This window comes from Dasypus novemcinctus, chromosome 9 (genome assembly GCF_030445035.2).
Source record: "Dasypus novemcinctus isolate mDasNov1 chromosome 9, mDasNov1.1.hap2, whole genome shotgun sequence".
Taxonomy (NCBI): Eukaryota; Metazoa; Chordata; class Mammalia; order Cingulata; family Dasypodidae; genus Dasypus; species Dasypus novemcinctus.
The window spans coordinates 31,862,417-31,881,051 of record NC_080681.1 but is presented as its reverse complement, the minus strand read 5'-3'; the positions used below and the strand labels follow the sequence as shown (position 1 = coordinate 31,881,051).

General features: G+C 47.0%; 1 protein-coding gene across 1 annotated transcript in view; it reads right to left on the bottom strand.

The window, feature by feature from the left end:
- Positions 1–18,635, bottom strand: part of ABCA4 (ATP binding cassette subfamily A member 4) — a 110,561-nt gene that overhangs the window by 10,793 nt on the left and 81,133 nt on the right. Inside the window, exons 32-39 of the mRNA XM_058302953.2 lie at positions 16,540–16,655; positions 15,324–15,471; positions 12,275–12,398; positions 11,832–11,961; positions 6,269–6,389; positions 5,746–5,808; positions 4,592–4,698; positions 2,539–2,680 (exon numbers count right to left, since the gene is read on the bottom strand). Coding sequence (XP_058158936.1) covers positions 2,539–2,680; positions 4,592–4,698; positions 5,746–5,808; positions 6,269–6,389; positions 11,832–11,961; positions 12,275–12,398; positions 15,324–15,471; positions 16,540–16,655 — 951 coding nt within the window. The remainder of the gene's footprint in view (positions 1–2,538; positions 2,681–4,591; positions 4,699–5,745; positions 5,809–6,268; positions 6,390–11,831; positions 11,962–12,274; positions 12,399–15,323; positions 15,472–16,539; positions 16,656–18,635) is intronic.

Here is an 18,635-nt window from a genome sequence, read left to right as displayed (position 1 = left end):
GGGTTATTCTTTTTTTTTTTTTTTAATCTGGTTGCATTATTGTCTTTTTTTTTGCTTGTCTCCACTCAGGTCTGAGAGGCCTTTTTTCTTTTTTTTACGAGGAGGTCTCAGGGATCGAATTGGGATCCTCCATATGGTAAATGGGAACTCAATTGCTTGAGCCACAGCCACTTCCCTCTTTTCAAACTTTTATTTGGAAATACTTTCAAACCTACAGAAATGTTAAGGACAGTAAGAACAGTACAAGGAACATTCATAAACCCTTTACTCTCCTCACCCACCCACATACTCACAAATATTTTTTCTGATTGAAATACGGCCTTTCACTCCTAAATACTTCAGTGGGTATTTCTTAAGAATAGAGATATTTTCTTACATAATCACAATAGTTATTTTTTTTAAAGGTGACATACATTATTCTAAAGGCTTTACACTATCTCTCCCCACCCCCCTTTGTTGCTTGCACTAGCTGTGTCTGTTCCTCTTTCTTGTTTCTTTAGGAGGCACCAGGAACCGAACACAGGACCTCCAATGAGGCAAGGAGGCACCTAATCGCTTATGTGGCGACCTCAGTTCCCTGCTTTGTGTGGCTCTCATTATGTTTTTCCTCTTGTGTCTCTTGTTGCATCATCTTGTTGTGTCAGCTTGCCACACCTGCCCATCGCACCAGCTCACTGTCTTCTTTTGGAGGCACCAGGAACTGAGCCATGGACCTCCTATGTGAGAGGCAGGAGCCCAATCGCTTGAGCCACATCCACTTTCCACAATACAGTTATTGACATCAGTCAATCTAACATTGTTACCATGCTGTTATCTAATCTACCATTCATAGTTCGGTTTTGTCAATTGGCCCAAATGTCCTTCCTAACACTTTCTTCTCTCCAGCATAGGATGAAGTCTAGGGTCAGGTATTTTTCATTTTGTCTCTTTTGTGTCCTATAATCAGGAACATTTCTATAACCTTCCTTTGTCTTTTATGACTTTTGATACTTTTCAACAATACAGTCCCTGATTTTTTTTAATGGAATGTTCTTCATTTGGAGTTGTTTCCTCATGACGTGATTCAGGTCACACATTCCAAGTCAGAATACTACTAGATGAAATTATGTCTTTTTCAGAGAACCACATCTGGAGGCATGAGATGTCCATCTTCCCCTCACTGGTGATGTTAATTTTGATCACTCAGTCAAGGTGTCACCTAATTATTATTATTATATTTCCCCCTTGCAATAATAATATATCAGTGGGGAGAAACAAATATCCTGCGTCTCATAAAAAATATCCTCTTGATTTAGCGTCCATTAAGGATTCTTGTCCAATCAAATCTTTACTATGTTGGTTGCAAAATGCCAATTTTCCAACTCCAAAACTTCCTCCATGCTAACCAGTTGGCTTTCAGCATTTATCTGTATGCAAGAGCCCTCCCTTCTCTCCCATTTATTTATCTATTTATTAACTGAATGAACTTGTGAATTTCTACTTTTTTCACATGGTTTATAATTTATCATGATACTTAATTATTCTGATGCTCAAATTGTTTCATATGTGGTCATTGGGAACCCTTCAGACTGGCTCCTGTGTTCTCATGACATGCCCCCACCCCCTTTTTTAGCACCTCTTGGGCCCAAGACTGAGGGTATATAGTCAAATACTGTGTCCATCACTTGTATTAGTTCTTTATTTTCTTTCTTTTTAAGTGTGACAGTGGTATACATTTGAAATATGATTGGGATAATGTGGTTCAATTTGCTTTAAGTGTTAGGTTTTGTGTTTGATTTTGTTTTTATCCCCTTCCCATACTTAATTATTTAGTTTTATTTTTTTAATATGTAGAACATTAACATGCTTCCAAAAGTATAAACTATATGAAAAGATACCCTCAGAGAAGTGTTATCCTGTTTCCCTTTTATCTCATTCCCCTTTTATAGAATACCATACTTGTTTTCTGGTTTATTTTCCCTGCATATCTATTTATAAAGATAAGCAGATACAAGTATATGTATTCTCTTATTTTCCCTTCTTTCTTATATAAAAAGTAGCATTCCACATGCACTCATTTATACTTTGCTTTTTTCACTTAACAGTAGTTCTTGGAAATAACTGTATCAATTCATAGAGATCTCCCTAATTGTTCTTTTACAGCTGCATAAGACTTTATTGTCTGTAGGTCCCTATGCTTGAACATTTAGGTAGTTTCCAATATTCTGCAGTTGCAAACACAATGAATAACCTTGTACCTATGTACTTCGTAGTGCTGAAAATATATCTTCAGGGTAAATTGCCAGAAATGGGATTGCTGGATTAAAAGCATATGTAGTTTTGTCTAAAATGAAGGTAGTTTTTTTTTTTTCATTTATTTTCCCCTGATATATCCCTAGCTCCTAGAACAGTACTTGGCACATAGAAGACACTCAGCAAGCATTTGCTGAATGAATGAATGGATTGTGTGCTAGAGCTTTCCCATTTCTTAATGAATTTGCTCTCATCAAAGAGACTTATGGTTTACCAAATTCTTAAGTTCAACAAACTATTTTTTACCCTCTCAATTTCCTCTGCTGGTACACCTCGAAGCCGGGCGTAAAGGTAAAGATGTTCTCGCCCTGTGAGCAGGTCATCGATTGCATCAAACTGAGGACAGTAGCCCATATTTTGATGGACATCAGAGATATTGGTTAAAATACTGCAAGAAGAAAAAGCAATTAGAGGGAGTGACTATAGAGCTGGACCTGGAGAATCTTCTGCCTACAGAATAAGGAAACTGTTCCTTCTGCTTTGCTTCAGAAATGTGCACTACGTGGGAATCAAAGCAGAGACCCTTTGGTTAGAAACTGATGAACTACAGGAGTTCTGAGCTTTGCATCTGGTCAGATCCTTCCCAGTTTCCATGACTAAGATAAACTGAATACCTGTTACTCAAAAGTCAGCTTTGGCTTTTGACTGTGCCACCTCACGTGCAAGTTTAGAATCAAAGGGAAGATCGGGTTTATGAAAATAATCAGTGGTTGTTGATCCCTTTCAGTCATTTGGGGAGTAGCTAGAGAAGATGGGTGCCTCACACTGAAAACACACTTCTCCATCCTTATTAATTGGCAGAGATACAGTAGATGAAATGGGAATTAATCAAATCACTACACAGAGCAAGAGTCAGGCAGGCAGAAGGGATGGAGTGGACTGGGTGCTTTCAATTCCTTCTAAGACACTCTCCTCCACCACCAAATACATTGCTTTAGTGGGGAAAAACTGTCATAGACTATGTGGTCTAATCTCTTCCCTCTCCTCCTACAGCTTAGGGTCTGTGACTGAAGGGTGGATGTAGTAGGATGCGGCAGAGAGAGGCCACACAGTGCCCCACGGTGACAAAAGCTACCTCATCTGTGACTGTGCCATCTCACCCAGAAAAGCAAGGTTACTTAGCCAAATTCACAAAAGTTATCCCACCAGAGATCCCCAATCCTGGACTCTAAACCTAAGTATCTCTCCAGCTTCTAGCTCAGTTTTACCTCCTGGACATCAGACTTGGGTCTTATTTGGATTACGACTTGTGGTTTCATGGTAAAGTCCTGTTACATCTTGCGCTTACCCCTTGCTTGTTTTGTTATCATTGTGAAGTCACCCGCTGGGTTACAGGCTAAGCTGCAGCTGCAGATAAGACAGACCCAGCTTGGTTCCTTCCCTGGTGATCTCTTTGCCACCACACAGGGATGGCCACGGAAGGCTGGGGAACCAATTCCGTGCTGTCTGAGCCAGTGAAGGGTGCTTAGGATGCCCCCTGCCCTGGGGGCACTGGGCCATGCCAAGGATGGCTGTCAGGTGAGGGAAGGAGGCCCAGTCACGCAGATGCCAGGCACATGCCAGCAGTGCTCGACCCACTTAAAAACCAGGGCAGGGGGTTTCTTCAGGCACATAGAGTGTGTGCAAGCATTTCTATCCCAGGAGCAGCCAGTAAAGAAGCAAACAAGCGAGAGTTCATCCTCTCTGTCATGTCCCATAGAGGTCAAACATGCCTTATGGCACAGAGCAGCAGTCACATGCTGCTTCTCTTTACACTCCTTTGCCTGGCAATGCCAAGCATCAGCACAGAAGCAGCAGCCAGTGCAGGTAAGGGTCCTTAAACCCTGGAAGTCCAGCCCAAAGTAAAGATGCTACAGCACAGGAGTTCTGAACCTGGGACCCGGGGTTGCTACCGGATCATAAATGTGCTTTAGGGCTCAGTAAAGTCCCTGAAACTGTTTGCAAATTTGGGTGGAAGGGGGTAATGGGAGCAACAGTATTAAAATGCAACAGCATTTCAATGGGAAGAGGATGTAAATGTTCATCAGACACTCAAAGGAGTCCATGACTTCTGAAAGATTAAGAACCACTGACTTAATGCTTCCCAGAACTTTCCAAGAAAGGAGGCCACTCTTAACAGTAACAGTTCAATTCATTTCTCCCGAGGGTCTATGTCTTGGGCTTTGTGGATCATGCCCTCCAGGAGGCGTGCTCCTCTGCACAGGGCTTTCAGGACCTCAAAGCCCCTTCAGATATGCCCTCCCTGTGCTGGGGCAGGGCCTTGGCCCAGGAGCTGTGGCAGGAAGAGCACGGCACTCACCTCTTGCCAGCTACAGTGGCATCTCCGGAGGTCACCGTGGTGTCCCCAGTGAGCATCCTGAATGTGGTGGTTTTGCCGGCACCGTTCACTCCCAGGAGGCCAAAGCACTGAGGGGGGAAACCAGGACTGGGCCCACCCTAGCGAAGTGGAGTTTCCTCCTTCTCTCCCTCCCTTCCTTCTGCCCTTCCTTCCTTCCACTCATGCATCACTTACTCAGCCCTGCAATGTACCAGGAATGGTACTGGGCAAAAGCACACAAGCCATAGTTCTTCCCCCAAAGGATGTACGGTCTAACGGGGAGATAAAGACGTGGAGCCAGCGAGAGCCTAACACACCGCAGGAACTCCGATTATGAGCTGAGTTCACAAGGTTCGGCTCTCCATGGGAGGGCCAGGAAAAGCTTCCAAGAAGCATGATTTTCTGTTGTATTTTCAAAGGTAAGGAGGAATTTTACAGGTGCTCTATTTGGAAAAGACTGTTCGAGGCAGAGGGGAAAGGTAAACAAGGCTGAAAGAAGCTACAATGAATCAGAACTGCAGCAGTTGGGTTTGTCAGGCATGTCGGAGGAGAGCTGGAGCGAGATGAGGCTGGAGGACTGGAAGGAGCAGACCATCGAGGGCTCGCAGGCCAAGAAGAGGAGCTGTGACTGCACTCCGCGGCAATGCGGAATGCTGATGGGCTTAGGCAGGGACGTGTTCAGACTGGGTTTTAGAAAGACCTCACCTAGAGTATGTAGCATGGAGTGGAGGGGATGAAGGACGGAAGCTTCAAGAACAGTCGGGAGACTATGGTAACTGTCTTAGAGAAAAGGAAATGGGGGCTGAACCAAGGAAGCAGCTGTAGGGTGGTGAGGAGGGGATGGATTTAATGGTAGTTAGACATGGAGGAGGAGATAGCAGTTTCCACACACAGTTCTACTTGGAGAATGACAGAGGGTTTAAGGTTTAGATCAATGACATCACACAAGTATTGGCAGTTCCCCCAGCAGGGCTAGCTGTAGGCAAAATTCAGAGGTTTTCTTTTTTTCTTTTGATTAAATTTCTTCGTGGTTTGTGTTATATTTCTATTGGACAATGCTGCTTAGAGGGAAGAAGGGACGTATACCGGAATTGATTTGCTGAAGCTCATTCGCGTGTGGTCTCCAGAGTGCCTACCTCTCCAGGGCGGACGCCGACACACAGCCTGTCCACTGCTGGACCAGTGGTGCCTGAATAAATCTGCAAGATGCAGAGACACTAACTTAGAACTGAGACAGGCTTGGAGTAGGGAGGGAAGAGGAAGCAAAGTTTAAAGGATGGCTTAGGCAAAACGAGCAACACCAGGAAGTTAAATATTGACACGGGCATCTAGAGAGGTGCCAAGAGCATGGGGAAAGAAACATCGAGGGTCCCGTCACCCAGGAGTGGAGGCTTGAGGCTGATCCACGTGGTGCAGAAACAGAACAGAGAAAGACCAGTGATGTTCCGTGAGGGATCCCAGTGAGACCTGTGTCAGTACCCAGGATAAATAGCAGGGAAAGATGTTCTCAGAAGACAAGTTCTGAAACCCCACCTAAAATAAGGAAAACCTGCCTAAACACAGAGTTTATTCTATAGAAGACAGATTACAAAGCTGTGCTATCTTTGGGTCCCACAAGCACTTACCTCCAAACTAACATACCCATACCTACTCCCTTACCTTGGTTAGTTCATTTAGTCTTAAAATATCAGCTTTATTTCCTCCACTAATGATTCTTTGTCTTTCTTCAGCCACATCATCGTCTTCATCAATAATGGGCTCCTTGGCGGGCTTGGCAATCCTATGAGAAGGAAGTAAAACAGGATTGGGCTGGGTGGACATCTTACCTTTCTTCTGTTCTCATGTCTCCTCCCCAACCCAGGCTGCCATCCCCTATGGCTTGGACCCTAAAACAGGCTGCCACTAGGAAAAGTATTAGGTAAAGAAGTCAAGGCTCACCTCCAGTGTCATCCCTGGGCTCCAAACCCAGCCTTCTCATGTGGTATCTTGGGCATGTTACTGAATCTTTCTAAACCTCAGTTCCTTCAGCCAGAAAATGGTAGTGGTGGTGGTGGTGGTGGTGGTAGGGAGAAGATTATATCCATCTCACAGGATGGTGGTAAAGATGAAATAAGATAATCCATGGATAGCACTCAGCTCCGTGCCTAGCACAGATTAAAGACTCAAAACCTGGTAGCAGTTACTATTACTAAAACCCTTCATCCATGGCAAGCTCTCAGTGACTTTACTTACTACCAGGCAAACTTCCTATTTCCTCCTGTCCACATTGCTAAATTTACCTTTCCATGGGGTAAATTCCCCAAACTTTTCATGTCCCCGAAACTTTAATGGTATTTGTTTTAGTTTGCTAAAGTCTTCCAATATAAAATACCAGAAATGGATTGGTTTTTATAATGGGAGTTGATTAGGGTAAAATCTTAGAGTTCTGAGGCTATGAAAATGTCCAAATCAAGGCATCATCAGAGATGCTCTCACCAGAGGTCGGCTATTGGCAGATCCTGGGCTCCTGCCACGTGGCAAGGCAAAATGGTTTGTCTCTCCCTGGGCTGTGTCTTCAGCTTCAGGATGCTCCACTGATCCCAGCCTCTGGCCCCTCTCTCAGCCTCTCTCTCAGCCTCTCAGGGTTTCTCTGTCTTTCCACAGCTGTAGGTGATCCTAGAGTCCTCTCTCACATGGCAGGATAAAATGGCAGCTCTCTTTCTCTGTCTGTCTCTGCTTTAAGTCCTCAGTTTACATGACTCCCACAAGAGGATGATGACCTACCTTGGGCCCTGTAATCTAATCAAAGATTTTTTAAAAAAAAGATGTATTTTTTATTTATTTCTCTCCCCTTCTACCCCCGTCCCCCATTGTCTGTTCTCTGTGTCCATTCGCTGTGTGCTCCTCTGTGTCCATTTGCATTCTTGACAGCGGCACTGGGAATCTGTGTCTCTTTTTGTTACATCATCTTGCTGCATTAGCTCTGTGTGTGTGTGGCGCCACTCCTGGGCAGGCTGTGCTTTTTATGCGTGGGGTGGCTCTCCACGTGGGGCACTCTCCTTGCATGTGGGGCTCCCCTATGCAGGGGACACCCCTGCGTGGCATGGCACTCCTTGGGCACATCAGCATTATACGTGGGCCAGCTCACCACATGGGTCAGGAGGCCCTGGGTTGAACCCTTGACCTCCTATATGATAGGCGGATGCTCTATCAGTTGAGCCAAATCTGCTTTCCTCAATGGCTCTTAACTAAAGCTATCTAAGCAAAGGGGATCTAATCAAAGGGTCTCTTAACTGAATCTAACCAAAAGGTCCCACATAAAATAGTTTTTTGACCTCCTATATGATAGGCAGATGCTCTATCAGTTGAGCCAAATCTGCTTCCCTCAATGACTCTTAACTAAAGCTATCTAAGCAAAGGGGATCTAATCTAATCAAAGGGTCTCTTAACTGAATCTAACCAAGGTCCCACATAAAATAGGTTTACATGCACAGGAATGGGTTAGCTTAAGAACATGTTTTTCCAGGGTCCACAAAAGACTCAAATCAGGGCATTCCACCTTCTGTATCCCAAAAATACATGCTCTTTCCAAATGCAAAATAGATTAATTCCATCATAATATTTCAAAAAACGTTAAATCATTTCAGTAACAATGCTAAGTATAAAATCTCATAAAAATCAGTTATAGGCAAGCAGTCTGCCTTGGGGCAAAATTTTCCTCTGTCTGTAGACCTGTGTAACTTAGAAAACAAGTTATTTGCTTCCAATATACATTGAAGAGATAGTCATAGGATACATATTTCCATTTCCATAGGGAGAAATAGGGAGGAAAACAGGCGCCTCAGGTCCTGAACAGTCCGAAAACCTGCGGGGTATACTCCATTGGATATCAAAGTCTGAAAGTCATCTCTAGAATGATGGTTTCTTCATCTCAGGGCTTGGAGCAGGTGTCCCATACCTTTCAAAGGCTTGCCCAGTAGCCATCTTCTTGGTTCCACCCTCATAAAGCAGCTGGGTGGCAGCCGAGCTCTAGACCTGACCCTCCAAGAATGTTGGGGGGATGGCCACAACCTCCCTAATCTCTGGGGGCACAGGCTCAGAACAGTGGAGTGGTGATCTAACTCTCCCCAACCTCTGGGGAATGTGCCTTACCCTCTTGGAAGCCTGGGGTGGCCGAACACTCCCTGAACAATGGGACGGAAGGCCCACCCTCTTCAAATGCTTGATCAAACGCACCCTTTCTGCACACATGGGTGGGGTCCTCTCTTGGACTGAGAGGATGTCTTAAGTTCAGACCTCAGTTTCCATGGTTTTGCTCTTGAAGTTGTTTTTCTTTCAATCTCTTCCTTTTCTGTCCCTTTTAGTCCAGGCTGACAGTGGTTTCATTCATACAGATCTCTCAAAAAAAGCTTATTGACTTTGCATGCAGTTTACAAGGGTCCCAACCATTAGACAACAGGACTTTCCAAAAATCCTTTCTGGATAACTGCATTTCCAATTCTGACTCTCAAGGAAATGGCTGCTTGGTTCAGTTAAATCCTCACATGGGGCATTATTCTCTGGGAACTCAGATTCCAAAAGCTTGGAATTTCCTAACCCATCAATGTCTGGTTTCTTTGTGCCAAGGAGTTCAGTTCTCCGCTTATCTCTTACCTCTTGCATTTTGCTATAAGCTTCAAGGATAAATCAGGCCACATTTTCCACATTTAGTGTGGAAATCTTCTCAGATAAATATCCAAGCTCATCACTTCCAAATTCTGTCTTCCATCTAACATCAGGAGTAATTTTGACAAGTTCTCTGCAACTTTAAATCAAGGATTGCCTTTCCTTCATTTTCCAATAATACATTTATCATTTCCATCTAAGGCCTCACTGGAAGTACCCTTAGCTTCCATATTTCTACCAACAATCTCTTCAAAGCAATCTAGGTCTTTTCTGTCAAGCATCTCACGATTCCTCCAGAATCCACCCCTTACCCACTTGTGAAACCATTCCAATATTTTTGTTACTTGCAAGCAGCAGCACCCTACTCTCTTGGTGTCAATTTCTGTTTTAGTTTGCTAAAGACTTCCAATGGAAAATACCAGAAATGGGTTGACTTTTATAATGGGAATTTATTAGGGTAAAATCTTACAATTCTGAGGCTATGAAAATGTCCAAATCAAGGCATCATCAGAGATGCTGTCTCACCAGAGGTCAGGTGTTGGCAGATCTTCTCCCCTGGCTATGTCTCTTCAGCCTTTGCCTGCCTCACTTATCCCAGTCTCCAGCCTTTCACTTAGCCTATCAGGATTTCTCTTGGCCTCTCACTCAGCCTCTCAGGGTTTCTGTCCCGGAGTCCTCTCTCACATGGCAGGGTAACACGGCAGCTTTCTTTCTCTGTCTGTTTCTGTTTTAAGTCCTCAGTTTATATAAGACTCCAGTGGGAGGATTAGACCCACCTTGGGCCCCACAATCTTATGAAAGGCCTTTGACTAGAGTGATCTAATAAAAAGGGATCTAATCAAGGGGTCCCTTAACTGAATCTAACCAAAAGGTCTAAAAATAAATAGGTTTACATGCACAGGAATGGATTAGCTTAAGAATATAATTTTCTGGGGTCCACAAAAGACTCAAACCAAAACAGTATTCCATCAGCTGTGGGGTAAAGCCCTAACTCCTAGCTGGAATCTCAGATGCCTGCACTCAGGGCTCAGCTGCCTTTCCCACCTTCTCTCCCACTTCTCTCTTGTACCAACTCCTTCACAACCCGTTCGCATCTATGTCTGGTCCCCAGCCAACGTCGGCCATCCCCACCTCCCAGCCTCTGTGCAAGGGTTTCCATTCCCTCAACATTCTGTTCCTCTTGCTCTGCCAAAAAGAATCCTCCTCATCCTGAAAGACACAGCCTCTTCTCTGCAACTCTCCCTCACCACTGTGGGCTACAGTCTTTCCTCCCTCCCTCACCAGCCACGTCTTCTCTAATGAACCTCTTACTATTTATCTGATGGATGGACTTATTTTTCTCCCTCTCCCCATGCCCTGCCCCTATCCAAGCTACCATTGTCTCTTACCTGGGTACCAAAATAGCCTCTTGTCCAGCCTCCCTGCTTCCAGCCCTGGGGACCATGTGTGGCCCTCAGGCTTTAGTCCTACATCCTCATCGTGGTGATGGGGCATTTCATGTCCTAGCTTGACTCACCTCTCCAGGCTCTCCTCCTCATTCCTCCCCCTCACCTTTCCGGGTATACTGCACTCCCTGCATTCCATGTGTCAGTCTTACTGCCTGGTATGGCCACACCTACCAAGAGCAGTCTCTCTCCCTCCTGTCCCCTCTTTTTGCCTGGTTACCTCTCTCTATGGGTCCGGCCTGCCCCTCCCCCAGCAGCGGGCCTCTTGGACCCAGAGACTGCTGTATGCTTCTCTGGTTCTGTTTAGAGCTTAATGCAGGGCAGGACTCACTCAATTGTGTTCATATCAGTTTGAAGATGATGAGTCTGTTTGGGACCCCCCCACCCCCAACCCTCTTAAAGATGAGGCCAAAATTGCAGAGGGGGCCAGCAAGGGCTGAGGGAACCCCAAGGACAGTTTCTCACACTGTCTCCTGTAACTAGAACCACTTCCAAATCATGTCATTTTATTCCAAGTGTGTTGACAGCTATTATCTCATTTAATCCTCACCACAACCCTGTGAGAGTAGAAAGGTAGATTCATTTCCAGTAAATGAATTCCCTGTGGACCAAAGCCTAAAATCAGGTCCTCAGAGCCTTTCTTTATGTAGGGCCAGGCTCAATTTGAGAACAGGAATAAGCCTGGGGCTGCTAGGGCCTGGGGGAAGAATGGCCACACTTGGACTGGAGGTGGAGAAGTCGGGCTCCTGGCTGCACTCTCCTCATGCAAAGCACCCAAATTATTCCTCCTTCCCTGGCCTGACCCCTTCACTGTCTCTAATTAGGGTGGGGACTATTTTGTCTGTTTTCTAATGTATACATCAGTCTATTTACTAGTACTTTGGAAACCCCTTTAACCATTGGCATTTGCAGTGTTATCATCCAAATTGAAATAACCACGTTGCATTTAAAATACTTTACAGTTTAGACTCCTCACAAATTCTAGCATCCCTATTTAAACCTGTCTCGCCTCCTTGCCTTATTCAGAAGGAGCCTGGCTTTGCTAAAGTAAAAAGCCATCATGGAGCGCGGCTCGTGAGAAAAGAGAAGGGCCCTATCCGTGGGAAGCTGCGTCGTGGCTGCCAGGCACTTACCAGCGGGTGAAGAAGAAGTGGTGCTGGATGAGAAGGGTCAGGAGGAAGTACACCACCCCTTCTGCTGCCATGGCAACCAGGTTCTTCCCAATCAGGTCCCACTGGAACGGATTGGCAGCGTGCTCCTCGCCTGGGGGTGAAGGCACCCAGAATTCAACAGGAACCGAGCGCCCTTTAGCTGCCCCAGCCAACTGTCAAGCAGAGCCCAGTGGCCACTTCATCCTGGGGGCTCACAGCGTAAACGCTGCCCCCCACGCCTCCCATGGCTCAGCAATGGAAACAGAGGCCCCCCGACCCCTTCCAAGTGGCAGGACAGTCCTACCCCGAGCACAGGCTCCCACCCCCAGTCCGGACTGCAGCTGCATGTGGGAATCCTGCCGCCGCCTCCCCAGCGCAGGTCCAGGGCGCGCCCTGCACGCCACCCACCAAACCGGGCCACCCACCAAACCGGGCATAGACATCTGTCACGGCCTGGCTCAGCGCCAGGTCAATGAGGCCCCGGCCCAGGCAGAAGTGGGGGAAGACGATGAGCAGCTTCCTCAGCGTGGCGTTGAGCCTGAGCAGCGCCTGAAACACAGGGAGCCAGGCTCGTCAGTCACAGGGAGAAGCCCAGGGACACAGCCTGACCAGGGTGGGGGCTGGGTGCCCCCAGGGGGCGGGGCCAGGGGAAGGCCGGCCCACAAAGGGGTCCCCGCGGCCAGACTGGCCACAGGAGCGAACCAAGAGGGTTGGCATGGCTGTCCCGAAGTAACAGCAGGAGGGGCCGGGCTCCCCGCACGCTTGGGTGGCAGGGGCCTGCTCCCTTCAGCTAGCCAAGCAGCATTTCCTAAACGCGGGCTCTGCCCAGCGCTGGGCACTGGACCTAACTGTGGGGAAGGTCCCAGTTCTTCCCCTTAAAACCGCAGGTGACGTTTTGGGCAACAGCAGGAATCTGCAGAGAGAGCCTTCCTCTAGTCTCTTTCTTGGGGAGCTCTCCCTGCAGATTCATTTGGCACAAATGCCTCCAAGGCATTGATCTCCAGGGGGCGCAGCAGCGGGGAGTACACACGGCGTTTCTCCGCTTCCCTCCACTTGGACTCTGCGATCAGCTCTGGCTCAGCCCATTTTGTACTGGAGGGAGTGGGGCCAGAGCCTTCTCCCTGCTCTGCTACTAAGTGTCCACTCCTGGGAATGCTCTTAGCAGCTCCTCAAAGCGGGCAGTGCCATTGTCTGGCTGTCGCCAGCAGAAAAGAAGGCCGGAGACCCCAGATGGGGCCTGTGTGGGTTGAAGGGACTTGTTTACAGGTGGCCGGGCTGGGAGTGTTGGCAAGGCTGCTGCTGCCTACTCCAGGCCAGCTCATCTGGCCCGACCCCACCCCAACCTTCTGCAGGCTCCTCCGCTCTGCTCACACTGCTTCCTGCCTGTCTATCTCCCCTTCCTGGACTGTACTAGGCCCTTTTGCCCCTAGGCCCTTACACTGGCTATTTCTGTTATCTGCTATTAGCAGGAAAGAATGCTCTTTCTCCTTCTGTTCCCTGGCAGATGCCCACCCTTCTTTGGAAAGTTAGCTCAAATAGCCCCTTCCCTCATCAACCTCCCCAGATTCCCCTGGTAAAGTAGCCATTGCTCTCTTACAGTACTTATCACACAGGATGATTAATTTTTTTTTTACTTGCCTATTTTCTCGACTAATCTGTGACCCCTAGGAAGGCAGGAAGTGGGTCCTAATCATTTTTGTGTCCTTCCTGAACACCCTGTATACAGTGATTGGTTCGTAGTGGGCATGGCTGTATTTATCCATTGGGTTGATAAAATTCAGCTTATTCTGGGCAAGGCTCCACATCTATTCTCCTGACCCTGCGCCTGGCCTTTTTGATCTGCTCTGCTCTGTAGCATTTTAAATGTTGTGCTCCTTTGGTATTCAGTCACACACTGTCTTATACAATCGCAAGTACCACGTTTTATATCAGTTGCTAATTCGGTGTGCAGGTCATTTACCAACTGGACCACGAGCTCCTTGTTTATACTGACACATCTACTACATGCATACACCTAGGAAATACCTTTTGACTGAGCAGGGGTGGAAGCTACTAGCATCTGGGGAACCTCCTCTGGGGTATGGAGAATGTCTTCAGTATCTATCTGATACTTTAGGTGAAAGCAATCAGCTTTTATGGAGGCTGAGGGTATGCTCTGTAAATGATGGCTAAATGAGTGTAGCTGCAGGAGGGAGAGGGTTCTTAAGTTGCTTTAGACTTACTATTTAATTATTCTGAAGTAACACCCTCTCTTCAGACTTAGCGAGCTGTAATTCTGTTTAAAACACAACAGCTCCCGAGCACAGCATTTTCAGCCCCCCAGACCTCCAGCCATTGCTTGCTTCTGTGCTCTCACCCACCCCTTTCTGGGGTCTGACTGTGACTTGATCCGACTGTGCGTGGGACAATCGGGCTTTCACTTCTTGCTCAGTGACCACAGGAAGCCTAACAAGATCTAGAAAACAGTGGATCTCAAGAGGGCCATGGGACTCGGTGGCTGGCTGTGGGACCTCAGCCTCAGATTTGCCTTCCCTTCTCCCAGGAGGGCCCAGAGGTGGCAGTGGGGACAGGGTCACAGAGCAGCAGTGCAGATGTGTTGGCTGGTGCCACCCTCTGAACTGCAAAGAGCTATAGAGGGAGCGGGAGGCTGGAAAGGCTGCTGGGGACACAGGCACACGGGCAAGCACTCCAATCCTTGGGAATGTTGGAGGCAGTTGTGGCAGACACAGCACGGTGGGTTGGAGGAAAGGCAACCCTGGAGGCACTGCCTTTTTTTAAATTTTTTCAGGATTCAGCTATGGCCAGCTCTCTCTGATCAGGGAGAAATCTGGGGAGTGTGAATGGGAAAAACTGGATTTTATGGTTCATAAAAAGCAGTCACTCAGCACCATAAGTTCCTAACCCTATCATCAGGATTAACTTGCATATAGGATAGAGTATGTTAGTATGCTATAATTTGTGTGAAAATTTGGGAGAAAGAATATATGTGAATGTGCATGTACACCTCCAGAAGAACACATAAGAAATTGGAACTATTGGGTGCCTCTAGAGAAGGGAACTGGTGACTGGGAAAAAAGGGACAGGAAGGAGACTTTTCACTGTGTGGCCTTTTATCCCTTTAAAATTTTGGAATCACGTGAATGGATTACCTGTGTGTGTGTGTGTGTGTGTGTGTGTGTGTGTGTGTAAAACCTAACACCCAAAGTCCCCAGGGCAATCTCAAAAAGAGCAAACAAATCTAAAAGTGTCGGATCATGAAAGGTCATTTATGGTTTACAGAATGAGCTCAGACAACCTTGATACTAAGAGCACAAAATAAACAAGTAGGACAGAGAGAGGGAGAAAGAGAGAGAGCAAGGGAGGGCAGGAGGACAGGAAGCACTGAGCACTGAGCTTTCCAAATGCCCTGCTTATCAACACATACTCTCTGCTATCCTGCCCTTTAAACAAGGAAGCCAAGAAAATCATGCTCACCCTGTTGTTTTCAAATAATTCCAAGATGAAGGTGATGGCACTGCTGTTGATGCCGATGAACAGATTAGCACAAGACAAGGCCACATAGGCTGTGCTGGGGACATCAAAGAGGAAGGACGCTGGGTACATCATGGGAATGACCGCCCACCTGTTTGAAAGGACACAACTCAGTGGGATAGAGTTCCAATTTTCACTGCATCTGTTGCACCTCTAGATACAATGCATTTTCTCACATACGAGGTGAAATGCTTCAACTGGTTAGAGTCTCAGTGGGAAGAAATACACACTCCATCCCATAGTCTCTGTGCCTCATTTTAAAATGAAGATAATAATGTCTGTCTTGACCACCTCAAGGGGTGCTGGGAGGAGCAAAGGAAACAGTTGCTATGAATGTCATTTGTAAATTATGAAGATTTATATGATACATAGGATGATTCTCTACCCTGCAATTCTTCCCACTCTAGTCTGGGTCAGCAAAGCAGAACTGAAGTTCCCAGCAAGCTCATCTTCACCGTTTGCTGGAGCTGATGCTCCACAGCCATGCTACTTCCTGAATTCTCTATTTCCAAGAGATCGGAATGGACACCATTGCTCTGGCAAGACTCTGCAAGCCCCCATAGGAAGGATACCATTATCTTCATGTGACTGGTGAGGAAACTGGCGCCCTGATGGGATGAATTGCTTGTTCCCTGTTACACATAATAGGAAGTGATAGGTCTGGAATATAAAGTTGCTTGAATTGGTCTATAATTTGACTGGACTTAGTCCCCAAGTTATCTCCTGACCCTAACTCAAGAGCAGCTTTTCAGAAGGAGTCTTCAACTGCGTGCAAACAATTCTTGGCCAGTACAGCTGCAGATGCTGACATGGGCAGACTGGCCACAGAGGAATTGGAATGAGAGCTGGGGGAGGAACTGGAATATGACTGTTTCCTTCCCAGACTTGGGCCAGGCAACCATTTGAATGGAAGGCGATTCAGACCATGTTGGGGCTTCTCCCTACCTGAATAGGCCAGACCTTAGACATACTTTGGTCCTTGTAGTTAGAAACAGAAGTCAGGCCGATTCCTGGATAGCAGCCGCATACCCTGCCCAGGACTGGAAGCTAAACTCCTGCATGCTGCCAACACCAGGACCTCCAGGCTTCCTGTGAGAACAGAAATCCCCCTCACCTGGCTTCTCTTTTGGTGGCATTAGCTTTGGCCCAAACAACTTACCCGTACAACATGAGTAGTGCAACGAGGGCAGGGAGATTGCTGGGAGAAGTGTATGCTTTCTTCTGGAACCCAACAAAGATGCCCACCACCAGGCCAGCGCTCACAGCATAATTCATCTTGAAGAGACAAGAAGGGGCTCATGTTGCATAACCTCTCTGGGCCTCTGTTTTCTCATCTGTAAAATGAGCAGGTAGGACCAGGCTCCTCCAGGGTGGTGGTCTGGGACTCTGACTCTATTTGTCTAAACAGTTCTTGGTTAGCAAACATATGGTAAGCCAGGTCCTACCTCACCCCACGCCACCCCTCACCTCCATGCTCAGGGAACCTACGGCATTTATTTTTTAAAGACCGAATTGCAAAATTCTACCCAATTTCTCACCCTCTCTTTCTAATTGGTCCTGTTAATTCTACTCCCTAAGCCTCTCTCCAGAATTCAGAAAAATGTAAAATATAGATAGTCCTTGACCTCATGGAGCACAAATAGATGGCAACCTTTTACCTCTTTCTCCATCGTCTGTCCTTCCTGAACAATTCAGTCCTAAAGCCATTAGGTGGGGCAGGGCAAGGCGGGCAGCTGTGGTAGGGGTAAGGGAAGAGCCACAGCGGTCTGGAGCAGGACAGGAGCGCCAGCGGGTGAGGAGGGCGTCCTGCCGAGGGGCAGTCTGGTGGGGCATGTCAACGCCCACGGAGGGTGGGGAGGACGTCCTCATGGGAGAGGGATGTGGCGGGGATGGGGGACTTTTACACCCAAGAGTATTGGTCAGATGGACAAATAAATTGGAAGTGATGGAAGCCAGGTGGCTCACTCTTGGAGAAGGGACCTGCAAGTATGAAAAGACAGAAAACTATAATGAGCCCTGTGGTGCTGGATTGGAAAAGGGGGTTTTGATGTGACTTAGAGTGTTCAGTTTATAGATAGAGATATATAGATGAAAATGTGTGTACATCTATGTGGATACACACATATATCCCCAAGTTCTGTTAACTGAAAAGGGCCTGGGATCATGGACACCCCAGCAGTAAGAAATGCATCTAGTGCTGTTTTCCACCAGAAGGAACCAGGGCTCAAACTCAGCGTGTAGATGTGATGCATTCCCCCCAGCGTGGGACACGACACCCGGGGATGAGCCTCCCTGGCACCGAGGGATCACTACCACATACCAGCTGAAGAAGCAACTAGAAAATGACCTTGAATTAAAGATTCAATGCAGAACAGCAGAATATACCTGTCTACATATAATAACATGACTTCTGGAAGCGGTTTGACCTAATGTAAGGGGGAAATGGAAAGGAGAAATGAGATTATAAGGCTGTGAGTCTCTAAAAAAGAATCTGGAGGTTGTCAGAAGGAATACCCCTATGTACAACTGAACAGAGTCTAAGAGACAGATAAGGTAGATACAACCCCAGGTATTGGTTCTTTTGAGGGATAAAGAGACCCACGGGTTCTATGGTCATGGCAGAAGGGGTTCACTGCCATGACAGATGGCCCTTCTTTGGAGCTGGTGTTTCTGCGTGATGGAAATGGACTCAGAGGGGATCTCTTTTCACAAGACTTGCATGCTACTTTATTGGAATTGTAGTTGGTGCTGGGTTTAAGATATATGTAGGGGATTTGAATCTCTGGACTGATAATATGACACCCAGGCCCAGAGCCTCAACAGACTTCAGCTCCTACACTTTGACTTACTGGACTTACTCCACTCAGCTAACATGGAGTAGAAGAAGGTCAACCACCACAACATGGAGCCTAGAGTGTCTACAACTAGAAGCGGGAAGAGTGCATCCAGTACCCATGTGGAATCTAAGCCCTCACTTGACATAGGTGTGCAATGGACACAACCAATCCAATGTCCACAGAGAAAATGTGGAATGGGTGTGGGAACGGTAGCCATGGGGGCTGCTGGGTGTGGGGAACGGGAGGAAGAGATGAGATGTGGAGGCGTTTTCGGGACGTGGAGTTGTCCTGGATAGTGCTTCACGGACAATTACGGGACACTGTAGATCCCCCCAGGGCCCACTGGATGGAACGTGAGAGAGTCTGGGCTATGATGTGGACCATTGACTATGGGGTGCAGTGATGCTCAGAGATGAAC